The sequence below is a fragment of the Hyaena hyaena genome, unplaced genomic scaffold, assembly GCF_003009895.1.
Source record: "Hyaena hyaena isolate Hyena2069 unplaced genomic scaffold, ASM300989v1 scaffold_123, whole genome shotgun sequence".
NCBI lineage: Eukaryota > Metazoa > Chordata > Mammalia > Carnivora > Hyaenidae > Hyaena > Hyaena hyaena.
The window spans coordinates 3,005,448-3,033,289 of record NW_024080756.1 but is presented as its reverse complement, the minus strand read 5'-3'; the positions used below and the strand labels follow the sequence as shown (position 1 = coordinate 3,033,289).

General features: G+C 38.7%; 2 protein-coding genes across 3 annotated transcripts in view; both read right to left on the bottom strand.

Moving 5' to 3' along the window:
• The window catches only part of LOC120235219, a 91,031-nt gene extending 73,383 nt beyond the window's left edge, over nt 1-17,648 (bottom strand). Inside the window, exons 1-7 of the mRNA XM_039237411.1 lie at nt 17,579-17,648; nt 15,905-16,099; nt 14,619-14,772; nt 13,426-13,583; nt 10,858-11,010; nt 8,794-8,895; nt 4,199-4,360 (exon numbers count right to left, since the gene is read on the bottom strand). Coding sequence (XP_039093342.1) covers nt 4,199-4,360; nt 8,794-8,895; nt 10,858-11,010; nt 13,426-13,583; nt 14,619-14,772; nt 15,905-16,099; nt 17,579-17,644 — 990 coding nt within the window. The 5' untranslated portion in view covers nt 17,645-17,648. The remainder of the gene's footprint in view (nt 1-4,198; nt 4,361-8,793; nt 8,896-10,857; nt 11,011-13,425; nt 13,584-14,618; nt 14,773-15,904; nt 16,100-17,578) is intronic.
• Nucleotides 17,649-17,667: 19 nt separating this feature from the next.
• CEP57L1 (centrosomal protein 57 like 1) overlaps nt 17,668-27,842 on the bottom strand; it is a 98,679-nt gene continuing 88,504 nt past the window's right edge. For both annotated transcript variants that reach the window (XR_005529341.1, XR_005529340.1), the window contains exons 14-17: nt 25,945-26,094; nt 23,043-23,115; nt 22,538-22,648; nt 17,668-17,692 (exon numbers count right to left, since the gene is read on the bottom strand). The gene's annotated coding sequence lies outside the window, so the exon portion shown is untranslated. The remainder of the gene's footprint in view (nt 17,693-22,537; nt 22,649-23,042; nt 23,116-25,944; nt 26,095-27,842) is intronic.

Genomic DNA, 27,842 nt, shown 5'->3' with positions numbered 1-27,842 from the left:
TTTTGACTAGGAGGAGACATTTATTTATTATTTCTGTAGTTTAAAATTAATTTCTAACAACTTCTTAAGGAGAAAAATGGTAACTTTGCAGTGGAAAAACCTAGCAAACGCCACTAGCTTAACCACATGAACAAGAGTAACATCCACAGTGACAAATCAGGTTGATAGCATCTGCCCCAGATATGATGTGATGAGAAAGGCACTTCACGTCTGAGCTGTTCTTCCTCCAAACCTATAACCGCAGTATAATCATGAGAAAATCATCAGACAAATTCAAATTAGGGAGCATTCTATAGGTTGCCTGGCCAGTACTACTAAAGACTGTCCAGGTCGTGGTAAACAAGGAAAGACTGAGAAATGGACACAGACCTGTGGAGACTGGCAAATGTGACACTTAAAGATAATGTGGTGCCCTGGAGTACACAGAGGACATTCATGAAAAAACTAGTGAACTACGAATATGGTTTAGTTTAGATATCAGCGATATACCAATGCTAGTTCCTTAGGTGTGACAAAGTAATATAAGATTAACGTTAATAATAGGAGAAACTGGACAGGGGGCTCCTGGGAACTCTTTATACTATCTTTTCAACTTTTATGTAAATGTAAAACTACTCTAAAATAAAACATTTATTATCTTAAAAAAAAAAAAAACTCCCTAAGGAAAGGCTGCTGGTGAATAATGTTCACGGAAAATTGATCGAAAACTGTTCTGAAGTTGTGCTATAATTAGTGATTATATTCCTTCAGAGCTGTTAAAATGGACAATCCTATGAGGTTTGCTTTCCTTCATGCAGAAGGCACTTAAGAAAGTCATTTTTCATGGGCTATTGATTATCACTTGCCAACTTCAGAGTCAGAATGCTGACCAGCATATAGATGCTAAAATTCATACTTGACTGCTACATGCTTGCAAAATAGTAACAGAGCTTTAAGATTCATAACCACATTCCTGTGACTCCTCCCAGCTGCCACCTTCTACTTCATCCTCATCTCATCTGACTAGGATTCAATGTTCAGAATGGCAACACGCTACTATTGGTGCCCTGATACTGTATAAAGTGACTCTTGACCAAAGCAGAAATACCCGAGGAAGTCACAAAATAAGACCCACAGGACACGGTGAAGGAAAAGTAGAAAACTGTTGATCGTTGCATCAGAATTTCCTTTCTCAAACACCATGCTATTTTCTGTTCTCTACTTGGAAAGCTCTTCTCCAGCATGGCTGACTCTATCTCATTCACCAGCTTTCAGCTCAGATGTCTCCAACTCTGAAAGAGCTTGGTTGATCATTCTGAGGGTGCTCCTCTCTACCCCGCTGCCTCCTCTTCCTGTGGTTTTCTTCATAGAGATGTAGATTTACTTTTTTGTTCACTTGTCTATTGCATGTTTCATTCCCTGAGCAGCACAATTCCTGGCCCAAAGGTAGCATCCATGTAATAATCACTGAATGGATGAATGAATGAGAAACCTGCGTAACACTAATATGCAGGTTAATCCGTGTGTGTTATACAGCTCCCCTCAGGATCCACCTCTAAAATCTATAGGTATTCTAAGTCTCTTTAGGGTCTATTTACCATAAATCAACTTGAAGAGAGGTACTCACATTTTTCTCCCTTTGGCCAATTCCAAGAACAACATTTATAAGTCAGTAAATAGCCAGAGGAAGTGGGTTTCTTTCTTTTCTTTTTCTCCCCCCTTCTATTCAACACTAGGCAACTGCATTCACAAGAGACTTGGGTGAAAGCAGAGACTGCATTTCATCCTACTCTGCTTGACTTTCTACCTCATCTGCAAATGGAGGGAAGCAGCACCAGAGAATGACAGGAAGTGTGAGTTCTCTCCTCTATGTGGCTGGGCACCTCTTAGTGTTTTCTGCCTTTCAATATTTACCTGAGCTATCATCTCCTGCTCTCACCATGCACCTTCTACTTTTCCCTGTTAAACTCCTTTGTCCCCTGAATACCCACAGGCCTGCTGGTCCAGCCGGGCCCTGGACCATTCTCCATGACTTCAAACACGAAGCTCTTTGCCTCTGACTCCCTCTCCCTTTGCCTCCTACCACTCCCTTACTCATATTCACCTCTTTTCACCCTCATCTGGCCCCCAGGAATTTAATTGTCCCTATTCTCACAGTCAAGGAGAAAAGCTGATTTGTGCTAATGGCCCTCAAATACTAATACCAGAATTTCAGGTAAAGGAGGATTATATCAGCATCAAGAGGTAGATTGTCCAGGATCCTAGGAGCAGGGGTCTTATTCAGAGATACCTGGGCTGACTTTGCCTTCACCCCCTCATTTCTTTCCCACTCCCTACCTCCTTTCCTTTAAGCTTGGTTCAAGAAACAAAAGAGCTGGATGTCTATTAATGTCCTCTTGTTAGTATAAGGTCTTTATGCATGGTGACATATAGCTCAGTATGAGATGGCAATGGAATAGGAAAAATATCGTTATTTCCTCAGTTCTGATGGGATGCTGGCTAAGGAGTGTCGCTGGTAGTCATGCCCTACTAGGGAATTCAGGGGCCAAGGAGATCCATGCCATGATAGGCTGTATCCATTCCTGATCTCTGTGTGGCCAAGCCAATTCATTTTTTAATTAGGTTCTCTAGATCCTTATATAAACAGATTGAAAAGTTAATAGAAGTTGCGGTGTGTGTGTGTGTGTGTACACATACATGCACATATGGGTTTGCCTCCAGCTAATCTGTAACTCAGATCAAGTTTCGGTTTCTCTATACCCAGCCTGAGATGATGGACCATGACAACGCTCTCTCTAGCATTCTACTAAACTTCTCCAAACCTTCAACTTTAAGTATAATTTTTAGTTACTCTACAATTAATCTTTAGGGGTGAAAATAATAGTTTTATTATGCAGATTGGGCCTATGACAAATTCATGCCCTTTTACTTCAAATGGTCCCGCTAGCTACATGGCCATCCTTATATTCTTTTGTCACTGGTGGCCCTGTGGCTTTCCCTGCAGCGATACACCTCCTCACCTGTCACTTTCACCTCCCACCTCACTAATGCAGACCTTCCTCCCCTTCTTCTCTCTCTCCCGGAGACAGCTAGGGCCATTTACAAACTACCACATCTTATTTTTTGGCACCTGACAATGCTATATATCTCATTAACTTCGGGGGAAGTGGTACCATTCTTTCTTTCTCAAAATTACTCCTCAACTGGTTTCTTCATCCCATTCCCTCCTCTTTCTCCAGTGTCGTCTTTTTCTCAGATTTACCCATTCACATCTTCCATCTCTTCTTCTTCACTGCTCATTCCTTTCAGATGATAAACATGTTGAGTCATCTCATCTTAAATAAGCAAAGGAAACAAAACTCTTCTCTCAGAGCAACAGATAAATAATAGCAGATTATTCAAAAATTATATAGAACCACCATGAAGACAAATATCCAATAGCTTTGTGTAGAAACTGCCCCCCTCATTGCCAAGCTTTGGGCCCATCTTATGTAGTAGCTATCTAGCTGGCTTCTCTGCCTCCAATCTCTCCCTCTTCCCATCCAACTAACACCTGCTACTATATTAACCTTCCTACCAAATACAGCTTTGTATATATCACTTCCCTTACAGGATAAAGCACAAATTCCTTGGTCTGAAATTTAGAGGCATTCGAAACCTACTCTCTCCTCACCCTTAAAAATACTTCTCTTCCCTATATTTCCACATGAATCTTTCACTCAGCCAAACTGGACTTGAACACTCCACACACAGTGTCTCCTCTCCAGCACCACTTCCCTGAGCCCCACGATTCCGTTAAGCCCAAACTTGATTTCCTCCTCCTTCCAGAGGCTTTTCCAAAAAAGAATCAATCCTGGGGGCACCACTTTGCCTCTAAAACACACACAATATTTAACAACTGTCTAACTGTCTTTGGTGTTTAGCACTAAAGAGTAGGGGCTCCCGGGTGGCTAAGTCGGTTAAGCACTAAAGCGTGCAGCTTTGCATTGGTATGTATTGGTTGAGTATATGTCCTGCAGCAACATCCTATATTACACTTCTTTATATGTTTCTTTCAAATTAGTATTTAATCTTTTTTTATGATATAAAAATAAACCTGGGTGGTAATAAAGCTTTTAGGGGGAGGGTCTCTGAAAAACTACCAAAGTAAATTTCTAAGATATATACACAGGTGGTGAGTAGAACAGAAAGGCATATTGGTTATTTCTTCCTGTTGTACCTGGTACAGGTTGATGTTGCTATAAATATTCTCCCAGATTTGGTCATAGTTGTCCTGATGCAAACTCTGGGAAGCCACGAAAGTTGGATGAGATGCAGCCAGCATGACTGTCTTTGCCGCGTGGTCTTGGAGCACTTGCATTACTCGCTCAGGGCTGGAAATCTCAAAGAGAACAAGAAGAAAAGGAATGGTTGGGAAAAGTGTTACTCCTTTCTTCTCAGGAAGAATGTGGATCATGTACACACAAATAGGAAAGAAGTCCCAGGTGGGGCTTTATTCAGTTAAAAAATAAAATCAGACTCAAACATCATGATTCCCTTAGGTAGGTCCATCCATTCAACATTGTAAGTTTTCAAATACACATGGCAGCTCATTTAAAATTCTGTGACAACCCTCTAAACACAATAGCAGATTGCACCCCCATAAGTGTTGTGGCACCAATGAAAAGATGAACACCTGTCACTTTGGGTACAAATCCTGTTTGCTATTTGGAAGCTGCTAAGAGATGGAAGAAGAGGAATCTGGCTAGTGTGAGGAAAGCACAGGCTTTGTAAGGACACAGACTTGGGCTTGTAGCTCTGATGGAATCCTGTTCTTTTTCTGTCCTAACAAGAACACTGAGGGTGTATCTCCCTGGATTGCTGCAAGAATGCCTGGAATATAGTAGGTACTGAATAAATGTTCCTTCTTTTCTGGAAGTAAAGAATCAAATGATAGTCCCAAGGCCGAACTCCTACTGCAGTGATACATGTACTATGGTGTTTCAATCATTTTAATATCACAAGGAACTTCAAATATCAGTTTGTCCAGTCTCTATCATAATCCCAATGGCATTTTTTTGCATAAGTAGAAAAATTCATCTTAAATTTCATATAAAATCTCAAAGGACTCCAAATCACCAACATGATTTTGAAAAGGAAGAACAAAATTGGAGGACTCACACTGTCTGATTTCAAACCATATTACAAAGCTATAGTAATCAAAATGGTGTGGTACTGGAATAAATTGAACAGACAGACCAATAGAATAGAAAGCCTAGAAATAAACCCTTGATTACATGGTCAAATGATCAAAGGATCTCAATATCATTCATCAGAGAAGGGACAATCTCTTCAACAAATTGTTTTAGGAAAACTGGATATCCACATGCAAAATAATGAAGTTAAACCTTTATCTTATACCATACACAAAAAAATTAACTCAAAATGGACTAAAGATATAAACATAAGACCTAGAACTATAAAACAGACAAAAACAGGGAAAAACCTTGATAACATTGAATTTGGCAATGATTTCTTGGATACGAAACCAAAAGCACAGGAAAAATAGCAAAAATTGACCGATATGATTATGTAAAACTTTAAAACATCCATGCATCAAAGGATACAATTAACAGGTGAAAAGTCACTTATGGAATGAGGGAATGTATTTCCAAATTACATATCTGATAAGAGTTTAATATCCAGAATATATGAAGAACTCCTACAGCTCAACAACAAAAAGTTGAATAACTCAATTTAAAAATAGGCAAAGGACTTCACTAGACATTTTCCTAAATATGATATACAAATGGCCAATAAGCATATGAAAAGATTCTCAAAATCACTAATCATCAGAGAAACACAAAACAAAACCAAAATGAGATATCATCTCATAACCATTATGATTGCTAATAGCAAGAAGGAAGGGAAGAAGGAGAAGAAGAAGGGGGATATGGGGAAAGGAGGGAAAGGGAGGGGAAGGAGGGGGAGGGGGGTGGAGGGGGGCATTGAGGGGAAAGAGGAGAAGAAGGAAGGAAGGGAGGGAGGGAGGAAAGAGAGAGAATAAAAGGAAAAGTAAGGAAGAGAGAGAGAGAGAGGGAGAAAGAAAGAAAGAAAGAAAGAAAGAAAGAAAGAAAGAAAGAAAGAAAGAAAGAAAGAAAGAAAGGGAAAGAAAGAGAATGTAACAAGTGCTGATGTGGATGTGGAGAAATTGGAACTCTTGTGTACTGTTGGTAGTACTGTAAAATGCTGCAACTACTATGGAAAATAGGATGGAGTTTCCTCAAAAAAATTAAAACAGATTATCTTATGATCCATCAATTCCACTACTGGGTTTATATCCAAAAGAACTGAAAGCAGTATCCAAAAAGGTATTTATACATCCATGTTCATAGCAGCATTATTCATAATAGCCATGAGGTGGAAGCAAGCCAGATGTCCATCAACAAATAAATAGATTTTTAAAAACATGGTAGATATACACAAGAGAATATTATTCAGCCTTAAAACGAAAGGAAATTCTGCTATATCCTACAACATGGATGAACCTGGGTGGGTAAAATAAGCCAGTCATAAAAAGACAAACACTGCATTATTTCACTAATACATGGTACCTAGAGTAGTCAAACTCAAAGAGACAGAAATTAGAATGGTGGTTGCCAGGGAACAGGGGGAGGGGAGAATGAGGAGTTACTGTTTAATGGGTCTACAGTTTCAGTTTGCTAGATGAAGAGTTCTGAAGATGGATGGTGGTGATGATTACCCAGCAGTATGGATGCACTTAATGCCACTAAAATGTATACTTAAAAATAGTCAAAATAGGGCACCTGGGTAGCTCAGTTGGTTAAGCATCCAACTCTTGGTTTCAGCTTAGGTCATGATCTCATGGTTTGTGGGATCAAGCCCCAAATCAGGCTCTGTGTTGACAGTGCAGGGCCTGCTTGGGATTTTCTCTCTCCCTCTCTCTCTGACCCTTCCTTGCTCATCATGAACTTTCTTTCTCAAAATAAATAAACTTTTTGAAAAAAACAGTTAAAATAATGAAAAGAGCCCAAATGACCATCAACTGATGGAATGTATAAAGATGTGGTATGTGTGTGTGTGTGTGTATGTATATATGTGTATATTATACACACACACACACACACACACACACACACACACACACACACTGGAATATTACTCAGCTATCAAAAAGAATGAAATCTTGACATTTGCAATGACATTGCTGGAGCTAGAGTTTATCATGCTAAGCAAAGTAAGTCAGTCAAAGACAAATACCATATGATTGCACTCCTATGTGAAATTTAAGAAACAAAACAGATGAACATACGGGAAGGGAAAAAGAAAGAAAGGGAGGCAAACCATAAGAGACTCCTAACAGTGGGGAACAAATGGAAGGTTGATGGAAGGGAGGTGGTGAGGGTTGATGGAGGGATGTTGGGTGGTGTCGGGTGGGCGGATGGGCTAAACAGGTGATGGGCATTAAGGAGGGCACTTGGGATGAGGACTGGGTGTTCCATGTAAGTGATAAATCACTGAATTCTACTTCTGAAACCAACATTACACTATATGTTAACTAACAAGAATTTAAATAAAAACTTGAAACAAACAAAAATAGTTAAAACAGTAAACAGTAAATTTCATGTTTATGTGTGTTTTACTATGATTTAAGAAAAGAGGGAAAAATAATATAAAGAAACCCCATGTACTCTTCACTCCATTTCACCCAATGTCAACATCTTGCAAAACCATAGTACAGTATATTAGAACTTGGATATTAACATTGATACAATCAAGTTATAGAACAAATGCATCACCACAAGGATCCTTCGTGTTGCTCTTTTATAACCACACTCCTCTCCCTTCTTCATCAGCCTCTCCTTACCCCTTACAATCCACGAATCTGTTCTCCATTTCTGTACTTTGTCATTTCAAGAGTGTTGTAGAAATGGACTTATACCGTCTTTATGGGACTGACTTTTTTTCAATCACATGGTTCTCTGGAGATTCATCCAGGTTTTTGGGTATATCACTAGTTTGTTCTTTTTTACAGCTGACTGCTATTCCCTGGTACAGATGTACCGCAATTAGTTCATGTACCCTCTGAAAAACATCTGGGTTGTTTCTAGAATTTGTCTATTGTGAATAAAGCTGATAAAATGTTCATGAAAAACAAAAGGGAGAGGAAACCTGGTCACATGCTACCATATGGATTAATCTTGAGGACATTACCCTAAGTGGAATAAGCCAGTTACAAAAAGACAAATACTATATGAGTGCACTTACAAGAGGTTCTAAAGGTACTCATATTCAGAAACAGATAATAGAATGGTGGTTTCTAGGGGTTGTGGGGAGGAGGAAATAGGGAATTGTTGTTTAATAGGTACAGAGTTGCCATTTGCCAGGTGAAAAAGTTCTGGATCTATTTCATAATAATGTGAATATACTGAACACACCTATGTGCACTTAACTTGATTCGATGATAAATTTTATGCCATGTGCTTTTTACCACAATAAAAATAAGATAATTTGATCCAGTATTTTTGTTTCACAGATGAGGAAACAAACTCAAGGAGGCTGTGTGATCAGACCAATATCACATAGAGCCTTAGTGCTAAAGCTGGACTGAAATGCAGCTCTTTTGACAATTGTTACTTTCTCCTGAAAACTAACAGGGCCATACAATTTTTGCAATTAGATTAGAAGTTTCCAAATAAAGCTTTCATAGAAAACCCATGGCTAATCTTTCTTTAAAAGGGAAAGAAAATTCAATTTTCTGAGGATGGTTTTAGCAAGAATTTTATCTACAAGGGAATATGATTATTTTCTTACCTTCAAAAACTTTGCTTGGAGTTGCATTAATACATCAATTCTTCTCCGTTCTTTTAGTTTGGTCAAAATCTTCTTTTGCCAAGGATCACATTTTGGCTTAATCTAATGGATATATATATATATATATGTTCATACAAAGTTACAACAAAACAGAATGGTTCTAACAAAAAAGTTGCAAGCAAAGAGATTCAAGGGCCTTCTGAAATGGGGTGCTAGAAAGTTTGCCAAGATCATGGGACATCTTGGAAAGGGTCCGCGTGGGTTCGCAGATCCGTGGAGGGAGATGGAAGCAGCAGTTCCTGTTGGTGCCTGGTCTATGAGACACATTAGCTTCATGTGGGATGACACAGCACCATCCGTGAGTAGGAGGGACCCTTAATCCATCAGTGTTGGGCACCACACTTGATTTATGGGGCAAGAGAAGTTCGCCCACAAATACTTCACAAGTAAAAATTTACCTTCTGCATTAACGGTATATTTCAAAAATTAGATACAAAGCTGTAAATACATCAACATACTCATAACTGTCAAATTTATATCTAGCTCTAAGCTCCAGTATGTTATATCCAACTATCTCCTTGATACCGATAGTTAGAAGGCAAATGTAACTATCTAAAATAGAAAGTATGGCTTTCCCCACACTGACCACCTATGTGCACATGCCCCAGATTTAGGAGTAATCTTTGATTTCTCTCCTTTCCCACCATCCATCTTACCATGTAAGACTTTTTTTTCCTTCACAATATAGTTGATCCTCATTATTCATAGATTTTGTATTTGAAAATTTTTCTACTCACTAAAATTTGTTTGTAACCCCAAAACCAATACTGGCAGATCTATCCTGGTCATTCATGGACATGCAAAGGATGGTGAAAAATTTGAGTCGTGCAACCCCACATTCCCAGCTGAGGTCAAACAAGGTGACATTCTGCCTTCTTGTTTCAGTTCTCATACTGTAAACGAGTGTCCTTTTTTGTTTCTACATTTTCATGTTTTTTACTGGTGATTTCACTTCTTAAAATGGCCTTTAGGTGTAGTGCTGAAGTATTCCTAAGTGTTCCTAAGTACAGGAAAGCTGTGAGATATCTTATAGCAGATATATATCTTATAGATATATATATCTGATAAGGTTTGTTCAGGCATGAGTTACAGTGCTATTGGCCACGAGTTCAATGTTAATGAATCAAAACCATATATTAAATAGTTTTGAACAGGGGTGCCTGGGTGGCTCAGTCAGTTAAGTGTCCAACTTCGGCTCAGGTCATGATCTCATGGTTCATGGGTTCGAGCCCTGCACTGGGCTCTGTGCTGACAGCTCAGAGCCTGGAGCCTGTTTCCGATTCTGTGTCTCCCTCTCTCTCTGACTCTCCCCTGATCATGCTGTCTCTCTCTCTCTCTCAGAAATGAATAAAACATAAACAGTTTTGAACAGAAACATACATAAAGCAAGGATATATATTGATCAGTTCATGAATAAATCTTGTATTTTCCCTATGAACAGTAGTTCTGTATTTGTTCATTTAGTGTTTATGGCAACCTTATAGAACATAGTAACCCCAAACAATGAGAATCAACTATACTTACCACTACCCCAAATCATCTTGTTTAATCTGCTTGTGTATTGTTTTTAAATTGTGTATCTCCAGCACCAAGGGTCATGCCTGACACATAGTATATACTCAATGAATAGTTTTTGACTAAAAAGCTGGATTTACACAACTCAATTATACCTTTGAATGTTATTCTTTGTTCTATCCAAGTAGCCAAGAACACCACCAACAAGAATAGAGTTCTGACCCAATAGAGAGTACAGGACTATGGGGGCTTTTCAGAGAAGGTAGGTCAAAGTGGCTAACTTCAATATGGACCCAAGGCAGGAAGGAGCTGGGGGAGACTGGTGAACCTACCCTTGGTCCTACGGGACAGTTTGCTTAGGGCATTGAGGCCAGGGGACAATAGGGACATGACAGACCCCGTGCTGCCAGGTTGCGTGGCCTGCTTAGAGGATACTTTGTGACCATGCTGACATCACTGACAGGTGACCATCACCACAGGTCTTCTTACTTTTATAAAGGAAATCCAGTTAGCTTTCTTTTTCAAGGCCACACCAGGTCCTGCCAAACCCAAATTCTCCAATTTAGCTGTCTTCACATCATAGTCTGGAAATGTTTGCATTCTCTGTTGCTCCTTAAAGATGCTTTGAAATTTTTGGGAAACCTAAACAGGAGTAAGGCAAAGTTTTTCTTAAAGGGTCAGATAGTAAATATGTTAGTCTTTGCAGACCATCTATATGGTCTCTGTTGCAACTACTCAACTCTGCATTTGTGGTGTGAAAGCAGTCATAGGTAATATGTAAACAAGTGGGCATGGATGAATTCCAATAAAAGTTAATTAAAGTAAAAAAGAAACATTTTGTGGCCTGCAGCTGTCGTTTGCTGACTCTGCTCTAAGGAATCAGAGAACCAGAATAAACAGCACCCAAATATAAGAACTCTTCCTATACACACACAAAGTTGTAATGTGATTGATTATCTTGTGAGTGCAAGCATTGCACAGAAACACTGTTATAAGAAAATCAGAAGTGGAGGGGCCCCTGAGTGGCTCAGTCGGTTAAGCATCCAACTTCAGTTCAGGTCAGAATCCTGCAGCTCATGATTTCGAGCCCTGCACCAGACTCTATGCAGACAGCTCAGAGCCTGCTTCAGATTCTGTCTCCCTCTTTCTCTGCCCCTCCCCCACTTATACTCAGACTCAAAATTAAATTAATTTTTTTTTTTTTAAATCAGAAGTGGTGGGGCGCCTGGGTGGCTTAGTCGGTTAAGCGTCCGACTTTCGCGTAGGTCATGATCTCGCGGTTCGTGGATTCGGGCCCCGCGTCGGGCTCTGTGCTGACTGCCAGCTCAGAGTCTGGAGCCTGTTTCAGTCTGTGACTCCCTCTCTCTCTGACCCTCCCCTGCTGACGCTGTCTTTCCCTCTCTCTCCTAGAAATAAATAAAACATTTAAAAAAAAATCAGAAGTGGAAACTATTGCTATATAAAGGAAACAAACTGTTCTTTGAGAACAAGTTTGCTCAGCAGCCTCATGGTTTTTGTTTATTTGTTACCATTGATGACAGCTACTGTGTTATAATTCTTTTTATTCATTTGACTCTTTTAAAATACCATCTTATTCCAATTCCAGTTTTTGTTTCTCACAATGCTTACTGATAATGAGAGTAAGGATACTCCCTAGAAGTGCTCTGCTGCAAAGAAAGGCAAGAGCTGAAACATCATCACCTTCAAAGAAACCAGAGGACATGTGATACCACTGGTTTCAGGGAGCGTAAAGAGCCTGTGTTACATATAAATAGAAATAATCCTAGTAAAATCATGCTGGAACAAGCACATGTGGAAGTGAAAGCTGAATGTCAAGGTAAATGGTGATAGGGAAGACAGAGGCTCCTTCTTACACAAAGAGCATTCAGGAACATTCAGATTTTATTTTTGCGTGTTTGGATCAATGAATTTACTATTCTTCCCTAGCAAATACATATACTTGCAAAATTCCGTACCCAGAGCTAAAGAAATATCTTTGTGTTGATGCTTTGGCTGAAAACTTTATATTATAAATTTGAAGCTATCCTTGCATAATTCTATTTTTCCCTTTGAAATGAGTTTTAATGTGACTCGTATTAATATGAGGGTTGTTTTTTTTGTTTTGTTCTGTTTTTTTTTTAAAGAAAGTGCGGTGTGCCTGGGTGTCTCTGTCGGTTAAGCAGCTGACTTCAGCTCAGGTCATGATCTTGCAGTTTGTGGGTTTGAGCCCTGCATTGTGCTCTGTGCTGACAGCTCAGAGCCTGGAGCCTGCTTTGGATTATGTGTCCCCCTCTTTCTCTGCCCCTCCTCTGTTCACTCTCTGTCTCTCAAAAATAAATAAATGTTAAAAAAATTTTTTTTTAAATAAATAAAGGAAGCGCAACACTGGGGTATAGTTCAGCAGCCTGCACAACTTTAAAAAATCACTACATAATATAAACTCTATTGAATTTAAAGCATTTTGCCAATAGGAGAGCTATTACAACACATTCTGAAAATCAAAGGACTCAAGACACGAAACAACTCCATTATGCAAATCTACCAAATCTTGGCTACTTTTATATCATCTACTATGGACTATAAACTACTTTTTCCTTAAATTCTACAGAGAAATCTCATAATCCCTCAGGGCTGTATATTCAAGAGACTTAGTACTCTTATAGAGAGGAAGTTCAAGCGCTAATCTAAATCTCACCTATTACTATTAAATTTTATCACTCCAGAAACAACTGTGGCAGGATGGATATCAACTTTGTAGCAAATAGTAGTGTTTCTTTCATAAACACCTATCTTTGTGTTAAGAAAGAGTCCCTCAAGGGGCGCCTGGTTGGCTCAGTTGGTTGGGTGTCCGACTTTGGTTCGGGTCATGATCTTGTGGTTCGTGAGTTCGAGCCCCACATCAGGCTCTAAGCAAACAGCTCAGAGCCTGCAGCCTGCTTTGGATTCTGTGTCTTCCTCTCTCTCTGGCCTCCCCTACTCACACCTATCTCTCTCTCTCAAAAATAAATAAACAATTAAAAAAATTAAAAAGAAAGAAAGAAAGAGTCCATCAAGTACCAGGTTGAAAAGTTCCATTTCCTTAGGAGCGTCCCTTAGCTCTTCCACATCATATGGGATATTAAAATGGGAGAGCAGGAGCCTCAGCTGGGGTTTCAGTTCTTCTCTTTCAGTTGTGTGTTGGGGGAGGAAGAAAGCAGCTTCTGTTCTTGTGAGCCCTAAAAAAATCCCCGAAATCAAGAACATTAAGACCAATAAACACTAATCAGGGAGAGAAAATGGAGTATCCTGTGAAATAACTGGAGGCAGGAGCTTCTCTGTTGACAGGGAGGCCCGTTCTGCTCCTTGCCCAAGCTTCTCTGCCACAATTTATAGGCCACGCCATCCTGGGCCATGCCTATCTGACAAACCCTTGATGTTGGCTTTCTGGGTGAGGTAGCAAGGACCACTCACCTTCACACAGCCTGTAGGAGAAACCCAACAGACTCTGAAGAATGACTTAGTGGGAGCAGAACTACCTATAGTCCTTTGTGGTAAACAAAGAGTATGGTTTATAAATTAACCCACAAATTAGAAGAAAGTGAGAGCCTTGATCTCTTTTTGCCTGGCTCACTCCTGCTCATTTTTAAGGACCCGGTTCAGACTGCCTTCCTTTGAGACACAAGGCCTCCTTACAACTAAGTTGGCTGCCTCTTCAGGTGCTCCTGTGTCACTCTGTACATATCCCAAGCAAATATGTCACTCAGAGTGGAAACCTAATTAGGTTTCTTAGTCATCTATAACACATGGTAAGGGCAGGAGGACTATTAAATTAATTCAGATAAGGAAATTACTCTTTAAACATGTAATATTAAAACTGAAAGAGACCTTAGGTATCACTTAATCTGAAAGGTTTATATTGGAGATGAATAAATTGAAGCCTAAAAAGATGAAATGACCTAAACAGTCAGGGCCACAGTGAGGCCACGACAGAAACACATCAACAACATAGTACTCTCAAACTTCAAGTTCATTGCTTTTTTCACCTCTCTCTTGATTTGCCATTTATAAAGAGGGAGACCACAATGTCTAAGAAAAGTACTTAGTTTTTTTTCATCAGAAAATATTAAATTAATACTTGTTTATTAAGAAGATATAACTTCTTGGTATATACAAAAATGTTAAGCAAGATCATGTGACGAAACAACACATGTACAAAAACCACAATCTTCTTTCTCCACATTACCCAAGGGGAAAGAAGACTGATTTCTTACCTGAAATGCTAGTATTCACAGGGTCTGGTGATGTAGAACGCTGGGTATTAGAGTTGATGTCATCAACACATACATTTTCATTCTCCCGACAAGCCTCAGGAACTTCATCAACAGCTACACTCAGCACTTTGGAGATGGGCAAATACTGGAGGGACTATAGAAGGGCATAATTAAGAGGCCATATGTCAACTCAATTCTCAAAGAAGCTTCCAGACTTAGGTTCAGGAGTAGCCCTTTGCTTTGATAGAGGGAGAGGAGGTAGAGGTGGGTCTTCGTAACCTGCTCAAACATGGGGTGCTAAATCTGGACCTGGGAGACTTCTTGTGGTCACCAACGCTAAGCAACCTGAACCTCCAAGTGGGTCTACATTGATCAAGCATCCATAATGGACAAGACACTATGTGAGGTGTTAGGGATACCAACATGAATAAGACATGGTCCAACATGAATAAGACATGGATCAATCTCAAAGAGTTCACAGTCTAATGGGGGACAAAGACTTATGAGCAGAGTGTTATTATGCCATGTGACTGGGGAGAGAGGACTCAGAAGTAGATGCCATAGTGACTGACTGGGGAAGGGTTGATGGTCAGTTTTCTGATTTGGGTAGCTCTGTGGATGGTAATATCACTGAAATAAGCCATAGAGGAGTAGGAAAAGATTTAGGTGGGAAAATAATAATCTTTCTAACATAGACATATGATCATGTCACTACTTTCTGATGCCTCAGGCTTGGGTTAGGGCCTCTTCTCAGTGACTTTCTTTCCTCTATGCTTATACTTATTCTATTCTTTTCTATTCTGTTCTTACTTACCACATTATATTTCAGTTGACTATTTAACTTGCCCATTTTTCTGCCAGACTGGGACTCAGTTACTTTTTTTCAACAAAGCTCATATTTTTGCTTTATGGCCCTGGACATGTACCTGGTGTGTATTAGAGCTTCATTAGATACTGCCGAATAAAAAGTGGATCTAAATTTGACATCGTAAATTCTGAACAAAATGATGAAAACAAGAACTTGCAGAGTGAATATGAAATAATACAGCAGAGACATCTTTGAAAAAACTAAATTAATGGAGTGGTTTCATTAGAGAAAGACTTTAAAAGAAAATGTTTTCAAAGGTTTCAAAGAAAAAAGCTAATGACTAATTATTTTCCTGTCATTTGTAGGGCAAGTAGAACACAGAAGCACTGACAACCCAAAAGTAGGTGACAGGTGTGAGAAAACAATGCTGATCATCATGGGAGGGCACCGTATCATCATATAACTATGTTTCACATACTTGTAGGTAGTGGTGAATAGTCCTGAGTGAGTGTAGGTGACACACAAGCCACTTTGTGTAAATAGTCAGGTCTTCTTGTGTCACTAAGTTAGAAGGATTGTTTTTTCCCATAAGGAAGTTTTCTCGTGCAACAGACAATCTTTCAGCTCTCTGAAGGGCATCATTGTATTCCTGCATAATGTAGGTGACTTGTTTCTGTTTAAGAGTAAGGCAGAGTCAGAACACGATTATTTGCAAGCTATTCTCTTGTGTCATTTGCTTCCGAGCATAGGCTAATGCTGTTTGGGGGCCAAATAAGAGGCTCCTGGAATATGATGATTCTTTCACATTCTGAATTTGACTGACATGGCAGCGGTCATATTCTTTGAACAGAGAGACTTCAGCAAATAGTCAGTGCATATGGATTTTTGATAACTGGAAGGGGCTTCTTAGCTTTTTATCTATACACAGGAGGCCAAATCCATGAAGAAAAATGCATTTTCTATCATACAAAGGTTCCTTCAAATTTCATCCTTAAAAATAGATGCCATTATCTTCTGCCACAGGCAGAACAGGTAGATAGGTGCATCCATTAGTTCCTTTCCCATCTTTAGCCATGACTTAAAAAAAACTGACAAGCTTACTGTTGGTAAGAATATAAACTGGTATAGCCATTATGAAAAACAGTATGGAGATTTCTCAAAAAAGAATTAAAAATAGAAATACCATATAATCTAACAATCCTATTTCTGGGGACATATCTCAATAAAACAAAATCAGTATCTCAAAGAGATATCTGTATTCCCATGGCCACTGAGACATTATTCCCAATAGCCAAGATATGGAAACAGCCTGAGTCTGCTTATAATGAATGAATAAAGAAGAGGTGGTATGTTACACACAACACAGTATTATTCAGTTATGAGAAAGAAGGATATCCTAACACTTCTGACATTAGGAATGGACTTGGAGGACATTATGCTAAGTGAAATAATTGAGACAGAGACAAATACTGTATGATTTACATGATGAATTTAAAAAAAAAAAAGTTGAACTCAAAGAAGCAGAGAGTAGAACAGTGGTTACCAGGGGCTAGAGGGTGGGGAAATATTGGTCAAAGGGTACAGATTTGCAGTTGTATAAGATGAATGAGTCTAGAGATCTAATGTACAGTATTATTACTATACTAAATAATGTGTATTGGCGAGCTTATTGACCATTTTCTTTCATTATAAAAAAAAAGAGGGGTGTCTGGGTGGCTCAGTTGGTTAAGCATCTGACTCTTTTTTTTAAAATGTTTATTTATTTTTGAGAGAGAGAGAGACAAAGCGCGAGCAGGGGAGGGATAGATAGAGAGGAAGTCACAGAATCTGAATCAGGCCCCAGGCTCCAAGCTATCAGCACAGAGCCCCGTGCAGGACTCAAACCCACAAACTATGAGATCATGACCCGAACCAAAGTCGGATGCGCAACCAACTGAGCATCCAGGAGCCCCAAACATCTGACTCTTGATTTTGGCTTAGGTAATGATGTTACAGCTGTGAGGCCAAGCCCTGTGCCAAGCTCTATGCTGTGTGTGGAGCCTGCTTAAGATATTCTTTCTCTCTCTCTCTCTCTCTCTCTCGATGTCCCCCCACTCCACTCTTTCTCTAAGAAAAAAAAAAAGCCCATAGGTTCTGTTCTTGGGCTTCCTACCTTGTAAAGAGGATAAAGTTGCTCCATAATCTTACTGTGCTGGCAAAACCTCTTCCATCTAAGCATGTGTAAATATTTACTCTGGGCCAGCTGGGTAATTCTCTCTGTATAATACTTTAACAAAAACAATGATAAAAATTAACACTTAGAATACAATTATAGCAGGAAGACTGAATTAAGTCTTAAGAACACTAACAATAGGAAAACCAGTCTGGTTGTTTCAGAAAGATGGATTTTTCTACATGAAGATCATAAAATTAAGAAACCTGGCTCAAGATACCATTAAACTTTAAATGAAGCAAGTAATTATTTCTAAATCTATATAATCTGTTGCCAGTCTAACAGATTGTAGTTTCATTTATCAATTAGTCAACAATTTTTTCAGTGACATAAAAGCCTGTACAATTGTCTAAGGAAAAGCTTAAAATTTCTTAAACATTGAAGTTATAAGTCTAAAAAATACAAAGCACACTATAAGTAAGATTATAGCTTTAATCTTAGACAGAAATTTTATTTATACTTAAAGTAGTTAAATAAACCGGGGCGCCTGGGTGGCTTAGTTGGTTGAGCCTCCGACTTTCGCTTGGGTCATGATCTCGCGGTTCATGGTTCGAGCTCCGCGTCGGGCTCTGTGCTGACTGCCAGCTCAGAGCCTGGAGCCTGTTTCAGTCTGTGACTCCCTCTCTCTCTGACCCTCCCCTGCTCATGCTGTCTCTCTCTCTCCTAGAAATAAATAAAACATTTTAAAAAAATTTACAAAGTAGTTAAATAAACCAACCATTTTTAATGTTTTATTTCTGGTAGTAAATATAATAGTGGCCATGATGGAACAGGTGGGGCCAGACTCATCCTTCCATCATAAATAATTAGAAAATAGGACAAAATAAACAGGACAACTATTTCTGATGTAAAACAACACACAATACAGGACTGCGGTCCTTGAGACAAAGGAAACAAATGAAATGAACCCTACAATCATCTTGGTTTTCTGCCTGAAGAAGGTAATTTCTGAACCACAGAATAAGAGGGGGAATCCCAAGCAGAGCACGACACTCTCTCTGAGTTAAGGAGAGAGATTGAAGCTTAGGAGGCTGAGTTAACTGGAATTTGCAGGGGACAGTACTGGAGAGAGGGATGTTATGCAGAGAAAGGGCTCCAGAAATCTGCATGGAGATCTCTTTGAGTTTTTTGCTGACTATTAAACTATGCATACAGAGGGTAAAACTCCATGAGGCCATGCAAAGAATAACTGACTAGGGAATTGTAAACTGAATAGTCCTCACAGTTCATACAGGGACAAGAGATGTTCAAGTTCCAATTAGAGAGGAGAGTCCTCTTTGCCACCTGACAAATTCAGTGGAGACACCAGAAGAGTTACACTTTAGTAATAAGGATAAATGATCCTGAGTGAAAGTTAGTCTAAACTTGATCTACTAAAACTTGATACCAAGTCTTGAAAGTACGAAGCTGATCTACAACTTAAATACCTGTCAGAATAAACACCAATACTCTTATTTTTTTTTAATTTTTTTTATGTTTTATTTATTTCTGAGAGAGACAGACAGCATCATCAGGGGAGGGTCAGAGAGAGAGGGAGACACAGAATCTCATACAGGCTCCAGGCTCTGAGCTAGCTGTCAGCACAGAGCCCGACCCGGGGCTAGAACCCACAAACTGTGAGATCATGACCTGAGCCAAAGTTGGATGCCCAACCGACTGAGCCACCCGGGTGCCCCGAACATAAGCTATTCTTACCAGCAACGATCTGTTCAAGTAATGCCTTTTAGTCATTCCATAGGACTTAACTTGGCATTTCAATATTTTTCATTTTTCCATGTTTCATCACACACAGAGACATAAACATACCCACATGCCCCATTAACTAGACTAATCATTAGCCTATTAGGGAGAGAAGATCTAAATAAACATAGAGAAAAGTATATTTTAATAACTAGATGAAAGCAAGTATAGTAAAGATGAATGTCTGGTATAATATTAAAGTATTATTTATTAAATATATATATATATATCTTTTTTTACAAATAGTTTATTGTCAAATTAGTTTCCACATAACACTCAGTGCTCATCCCCACAAGTGTCCTCCTCCATGCCCATCCCCCCCTCCCCCCCACATCCATCAGTCCTCAGTTTTTGTAAACACCAATACTCTTAAAAAAAAAAGATTTTTGAAAATCAGCATTCATTGCTGGAGGGGTTGTGGGTGTGGGAATGGGCTAAAAGAGTAATGGGCGTTAAGGAAGACACTTGCTGGGATGAGCACTAGGTGTTATACATAGGGGATTGATTACTGGAATCTACTCCTGAAATCATTATTGCACTATATGCTAACTAACTTGGATGTAAATTTTTTAAAAACCAGCATTCAAAAATGTAAGATTGAAATGTCCAGTGTCCAAAAAAATTACTAGACATGCAAAGAAGCGGGAAAATGTGGTCCAAAAGCAAGAGAAAAATTAATGAACAGAAACAGACCCAGAAATGGCACGAGTGATGAAATTAGCAAATAAGAACTTTAAAAAAGCTAATATACTAATATGCTCAGCATGTTCAAGGATTGAAAAGAAGGGGCACCTGGGTAGCTCAGTCAGTTAGGCATCTGACTGGTTCAGATCAAAATCTCATGGTTCGTAGGTTTGAGCCCTGTGTCAGGCTCTTTGGTGACAGCTCAGAGCCTGTAGCCTGCTTCAGATTCTGTGTCTCCCTTTCACTCTTTGCCCTTCCCCTGCTCTCTCAAAAATAAACATTTAAAAAAAGGACTAAAAGGAAAATGTGAACATAACTAGGAGAGAAATGAAAAATATCAAAAATCTCAAATAGAACTACAAATGAAAACTATAATATATCAAATGAAAAATTCATTGTATATGATTAACAGCAGCTTAGTGCAGCAGAAAAGGCTAGTGAACTTGAAGATATAGCAATAAAAACTACAAAATGAAGCACTGAGGGGAAAAAAAGGAATGAAAGTAAATTAACAGAGGTTCATTGTCTTACGGAATGATATGAAGTGATTGAACAAATTTCTAACTAGAGTCCCAGAAGGAAGGAAGGAGATGGAAAATATGTTTAAAGAAATAATATTTGAAAACTTGCAAAAACTGATGAAAATGATAAAATCACAATCCAAGTAGGTCAACCAACTTCTAGCAAGAGAAACACAAAGAAAACTTCATCAAGGAATACCACAGTCAAATAGCTTAAAACCATTAGAGAAAATCTTTAAAAAATTATTTTTTAATTTTTAAAAAATGTTTATATATTTTTGAGAGAGAACAAGCACAAGTAGGGGAGGGGCAGAGAGAGAGAGGGAAACAGAATCTGAAACAGGCTCCAGGCTCTGAGCTGTCAACACAGCCAATGCAGAGCTTGAACTCAGGAATGGTGAGATCATGACCTGAGCCAAAGTTGGATGCCCAACAGACTAAGCCACTCAGCACCCCTAAGAGAAAATCTTAAAAGCACCCATAGAACAAAAGGACACATTGTGTTAGGAAGTGAAAACTATGCAATCAAAGACAATGGAGCAGTATCTTTAAAATGATAAACGAGAATTATCAACCTAGGATTTTACATTGAACAAAAAAATCTTTCTAAAATGAAGGCAAAATAAAGACTTTTTGCAAAAAACAAAGACAGAGAATTTATCCCTGGCAGATCTGCAGTACAAAAAATGTTAAAGTCTGTTTTTTTAAAAAGAAATGTTAAAGTCTGTTTTTTTTAAAAAATGTTTATTTATTTATTTTTGAGAGAGAACATAAACAGGGGAGGGGCAGAGAAAGACACAGAATCTGAAGCAGACTCCAGGCTCTGAGCTGTCAGTGCACAACTCAACATGTGGCTCGAACCTATGAACTGTGAGATCATGACCTGAGCTGAAGTCAGAAGCTTAACCAACTGAGACACCCAGGCGCCCCTAAAGTCTGTTCTCTAGGCAGAAGATAAAAGTTATCATATGGAAGCTTTGGCTACACCAAGGTTTCTCAAAACCAGCACTATTGATATTTGGGACTGGATAATTCTTTGCGGTGGGGCTGTTCTGTGCATAGTAGGATGTGGAGCAGCATCTCTTGCTTCTACCCACTAGATGCCAGTAGGAATCCACTCCTCTCCCCAAATTGTGACAAAATGTCTCCAGACACTGCCAAATGTCTACCATCTCCACTCTCCCCTTCTCTCCACTGACAATCACAGATATATACAAAAGAATGAAGAGTGCCAAAATGATAGGAAAGAGAATCTTAGATGAAGATAATGACAAAAATTTTATTGGCAAATAGAATCTCAACATCTTTTATTTCTTTGTGATTAATGTACTCATTAATTGCTAACTAGTTGCTAATGAACTAATTTGTATGCAGAATGAAGATATAACTCAACACAAGAGTAAAAAACAAAGAGTTTTAAAAATCAAAACAATACATGCTTATTATAAGAAATTTTGAAAATACGCAAAAGTAAAAAGAAGAAATTCATTGTTCTGCCATCCAAAGACAGTGACTGCTAACATTTTGGTCTATGTCCTTCAAGTTTTTGTTAACTAATATTACATAATAACAGAACATTTTTTTATGCTCAAAAATGTTTCATGGTAGAACAATATTCTATCTGGTATCATGCTATTTCTCTTAACTCTTTCTCCTGTTGTTAGATATTTAGGCAATTCTGATTTTTTCACTTTTATTGTAATGTTGCAATAATAATATTTATGGAAAATGTTTTCTACCACAATTTTGAGTTATCCTCTTAAATTACATTTTCAGAAATACATTTCCTAGCAAGTCAACAGCTTTTTGAGGGCTGACACTTTCTAAATATTATATTCCCTCATAATACCAGCACAAGGGGTAATTGATAGTAACTGAGTCAACTGTTTAGTGACTATAACTAAACTTCTGTTATTTTTCAGATCTGTTTTTCAAATTGCAACATGACTCTTACCTGCAACAGAAGCAAAGGTAAATTTTCAGGAGTGTACTCTCTTCTTAGGCAGCTCTCTAGCTCCCTCTGCATGACATCTGCTTGAACAACAAGGGGCTTTGACTCAGCCACCTGAACCCCCGGCAGCAGAGCGGGCAAACAAATAAGGAAGAAAAATTATCATTGTTTACGACAACAAATGACATCCAATTCCTGATAGTTTTTACACAACATGTTATATACCGTTATACCTTGATTTCCAAATAACGAATTGTAATAGCACGAATCAAGCAACTGTAAAATTTTAAAACATCACTAAAAGTAGGTATCTCCAAAAAGGTAGTGGCCTGCTCTGATCTAGCAGTGAGCATTGGGCTGTTTTGTTCTCATAACACTGTCAATAACATCAGCTGGTTGTTTGCAAAAATAAGGTTTTCCCGCTAAATGTTTCCAAGAAGTTAGCAAAATCCAGTGTACTGTTGTATTATAACACAATTGTGTATTACAATTACACTCTCCTACTCACCTGTAAAGTTTTCTTTAGAGCCAATTCCCTTTCTCTTCTAAAGTAAGAAATGTCCTTTGGTATTCGAATAGAGCTGTAGAAAGATTTATGCAATAGAAGCTGTAATTATAGAAACTGTAATAAACCAAATTATGGATAGGCCCTGATTACTCTTTAACTCTTCACAACTGCTCATTTCTAAGTAACTATTCATATTATACTGGATTATTGAGAGTATGTAAAGACCATGTGCTTCTGTCTTAGTCTGAATCTCTCTTGTGTCTACCTCATGTTTTCTAAGCCTTTCCATGGGCCAATTTTCCTTTCCTTCACCCTAACATGGTCTCTCCTGCTCTCCTTGATTTACCTCTCTATGTTCAATTCCAGAGCACCAGAAGAGCCACAATGGTGAAGATTTTTCTTTCCCCCACCTACATTTCCTCCAGCAAACTTACCTCTAATGAGTACTGTGTTTATCGGATGTCTCTCTCACCCTACATAAAACTAGTATCAATTTAAACAAGATGTTTTTATTTTTGTGTTCTAATTTATCAAACATGAAATACTTTGGAAATTATTTTAACTGAGTTGTATTGTCTGAGCCTAGCCACGATGGAGTTGTTTGCTTCAGGGGCTCTGACATGAGAAGGTCCAAGCAGCACTGCTGTGGGGCCCAGTAGTGGGGAGGGAGGGGCACCACCCTGTGAAAGGAAGAAGGGAGCTCTCCCCATCTGGGGTAAGGTACACCCCAAGGCTTGGCAGCTTTGGGAACATCAGGGTCCAGCAACCCTGGTATAGACATCACTTTCTCCAGATGAAAGTTTGCAGACATTGGCAAGGAAGCAACAGAAGGTAGCTGTGAAACGCATGTGAGAAACCACCTAGAGATTTAAGAGGGGTTGTAGGCAGTGAAATTTAGGTTAACGTTGTTCATATGACCCTATTAGTCCCCATGGGTAAGTTTTAAGGAAAGATGAACATGGACTGTTAGTTTGTACACTTGTCAGCAGTCTCCCCACCCCCACTCTAGGCAGTGGTCCTGTGAAAAGACCAGACAAGAGGTCCCTCAGCTGCATGAGTCTAAGCAACCCACTGAGTCATTTGTGTTGAATTCCCTACTGAAGTTGGAGATAATGCCTCCCCATCTCCTCACATCTTGGATTTGATGACAAAATTCAGGCAAGCTCTGAAAAAGCCTTAAGAGTAAAAGCATTAATAAATCAAAGCTATAGTTTCGGTGAGTCCTGGGTGCCTGAATCCTGATTGCAGCCTCATGGAGGTGGAGAACCTGTAACCAACTAGAAAGGGAACAGGCAGTCAGGGAAACAGAAGAAACCCACCCCTTTCCTGGCCTCTTGTCTTCTAATTTTTTTGGCATGCTGGATGATTGGGCAGTGTCTCGGGCTTAGCTGCCTACACCTCTTACTCAAATCATGTTTTTCATCTCAGTTCATCTCAAAGTATGTATGAATGATCTAAAGAGTGGTGTGTACCACAACCCACAAAAATTCACCCATGTGTTTATTTAGGATTGTTTATTCAATATACATTCATTTATTCATTCAGCAAGCACTTATGAGACGCTTAACCACTACAACGACCTAGGCTTATAGGGGTAAACTGACCAAAGAAAACAGATTAAAAAAAGAAATAAAAATTACCAAGGTGCCATTATGCTACAGTTCTTAATAAATTTTTTAATATAGTGGGTAATGAGAACATTAAAGGTATTATATGGGGTGGACATCTTCCATTTTCTTTGGACTTCAGAACCTAACACAACACCTGGCAAATAGAAGGTGTTCAGTATTTGTTGAATTAATAGGTAGATTCTTCCAGGTGCAGTGTTTAGTGGTTTGGGGGGAGTAGAGAAATACAAGTGTCCAGAGATTTCCCATCACTCTATTCTAAAAGATAAAAGAGACTTCAGGAAGCCTTTCTATCACAATGTACAAAGAGGAGCCACTTGTTTGACACTGAGACACTCAAGTTGTAATAATATCGACACTCGATATTTGTATGATGTCTTCTAGTTTTCAAAGTGCTTTAACGTGCATTACTTCACTTGATCCTTATGAGATAGGCAAGTTACATATATGTAACCTCATTTTTCACAGAAAGAAACCAAAGTTGAGAGAAATAGTGACTTGCATGGTTCCATTCCCTTTTAGCTTCATCTTACAGTCTTTGGTCTGCTTCCTATAACCAGTGGCTTTAAATACATTATAGAATGCATTAAATACTGGTTCTTCAGAATCATCTTTGGAATGAGGTAGTAATGCACCTATTTACTGCTGCTTCTCCTGATCTCCCCTCCCCACCCCTCACCATCCACATTATGTTTACTTGGCTACTCAATCTAACAGGGACCTCATATTGTTCCTCTTGATCGATTGTAGCAATTATACAAAGAGAGGGATCTGAAGGTCCTGAGCCTAAAAGATTTGCCACTTAGGGGCTTATCTGGTTACCTTGTTTCGCCCAAAGAGACTGCTATCATTGGCGGCATTTACCTATAGAAAAGTTCCTAATAAAATACCATTTGGCAGAATTCATTACCAAATATCTAATATTATTTCAGTTTTTATATGCCTCATCAAAATCAAGGTCAAATTCAATTAAAATATTTTTGGAAAAAATGAGACCTCTTTGCATGGAGTATGATTTGCATAATAGCATCTGGAACTTTAAAACAGTGGTATTTGTGAAATGTAAGAGCACTTTTCTATTTTCCTTGGTAGGATATTGCCTCTAAATGTCTTGTCAATACTAGAATATAGGGAAAACTTATGGCCAGCCATAAAATCTGAGCTTGAGATGACAATTGTCTATTTAAAAAACAAGAAGGAGTTAATGGAGATTATGGGGTGAAAATGGGGGCTAAAGCCCCTGAAGACAATGCCTTCTCACTACTACAATTTACCTGTAAGCTCGATGAGTCTCCTGTTCTTCTATCTCAGACTTTAGTTCAGTGAGTTGCAAAGCCAGTTCTTTTTCCAGCTGCTGGATCCTTTCTGTGGAAGCGATCTTATAAATTTCATCCATGATTTGCATTTACTGGTTTATTATATCTCTGAAAAGCAAGGGTACAAATCTTGTGTGGCTGACTGAGTCCCTCGGTAACCATTACCCAGTGTGTGAAACTTTGCCCCTCTTTCTTCAAGAACTCATGTCAACTTTGTGTCAATGTAAGCTTTTGCAATTTGAGGAAATAGGCTGACTAGACCTGTCATTTATGATTTAATTACCATTTATTAAACAGTAGAGAAAACACAAATCAGAACCTCCCAGTTCTCCTTCAGAAATATCCCCACTCAAGCTCTGATAGTGGTGGTTTATTAAAATGAGAATGCATCCCTCTGGCCCAACCCCTGAAGTCTTGATAAAGGCTTGTGGGAATTACACATGAAATGCTATTAACGAAATGCTATTAACACACGAAATGCTATTAACAGTGGTTAAGGTTGACTTTTACTATCACTTCAACTGGAACAAACAATAGGTGGGTACAGGATCTCTACATGCCTAGAGCATTTCTCCATAAGCCTTTTTGAAGCTATGAACTTCTGACTAGGGAGAATATATTGAGGATGGAAAGCAACCTAAAACGATCATGATCTTTGCACTTTGGGGTTTGGAAGAAAATCATACTTATGCATTTAAATGTGCTTTCTTAATTTTGAATGCTTATATTTGGCATACTGCTTTTACCATTAAATAAAATAGTTGATAGTCTCTCAACCCTACCCCATCCAGTCACAGCCTGTCAAATTCAACACAGTTATTTACTAAGTACTAACTGTCAGTATTTTAATTAACAACACAGATTTACCACATGACCCAGAATGGAACCCATGAATTGCAGGGGATTCAGAAGATGCTGCATTTCCTGTGCTACCGCTACTACTGTCTTGGACAGGTGGGGTGAAATAACTCTTTGGTCACATTAGAAAGGTTTAAAATATTTAACCCTTCCTTTTTTCCTTTGACATTTCAAGATTTTCATTTTTCTTTTCAGAGATATTTAATTTTCACAAGTTAATCAGCTGTCATTCCAACAATTAAGCTGTAGAGATGTTTTGTGCAAAGGCTTCCTTTGGGGCTTATTTATTCTTTTTATAAATATTAGGAATGGAAATGAGCATCCATGCTCAGTCTAGGTTGTGAACCTGCTGAGTAATAAATCTGTCATATTTGGCACACTACTGGAGCTCAATAAAATGCATTGTTGTTCCTAGCAAAAGTAAAATGTTGTTATGAAAAATATTTGCCACTTGGCAGTGTCCTTTCAAGTTGGGCAAACAGTAAAACAGCTGCCTTAACAGCTGCATTCCAATCAGCAGCCAAGAGTGGCAACAACATAGACTGGCTGATTCTTCTTTCAAAGGACGGACATTCTGCCTTCATTTCCTGATCAGTTTCAACACTTCACAGCTCAGAAATGAGAACATTTAATCCTGCAACGCTTAGCTTACTGCACAGTCAAGTAAAAGTATTCACAAAATTAACATAAGGAGAGGTCAGTCTTTGACAACTGTCCATGAAATGGATCCAACCTAGAGGAATCCAAGCTCACTGAGCACACACATCTTATGTTAAAGAGGCAAACAACTCTGTGTACTGGAAGGCGGGAGATGGTGGATTTCATTTACGAGCACCTACCCTGTATCAGGCAGGCACTGGGCCTCTTTTAAAGTCTCTGAAAAGAGATTCTCAAAAATCACTTCAAAAGCTTTTTTTAAAAAAAGTACATTTAATTAACTATTGATTGTAACAAATAAAAAAACCTTCCTAAAAGGAAACAATCCATAAAACTAATAG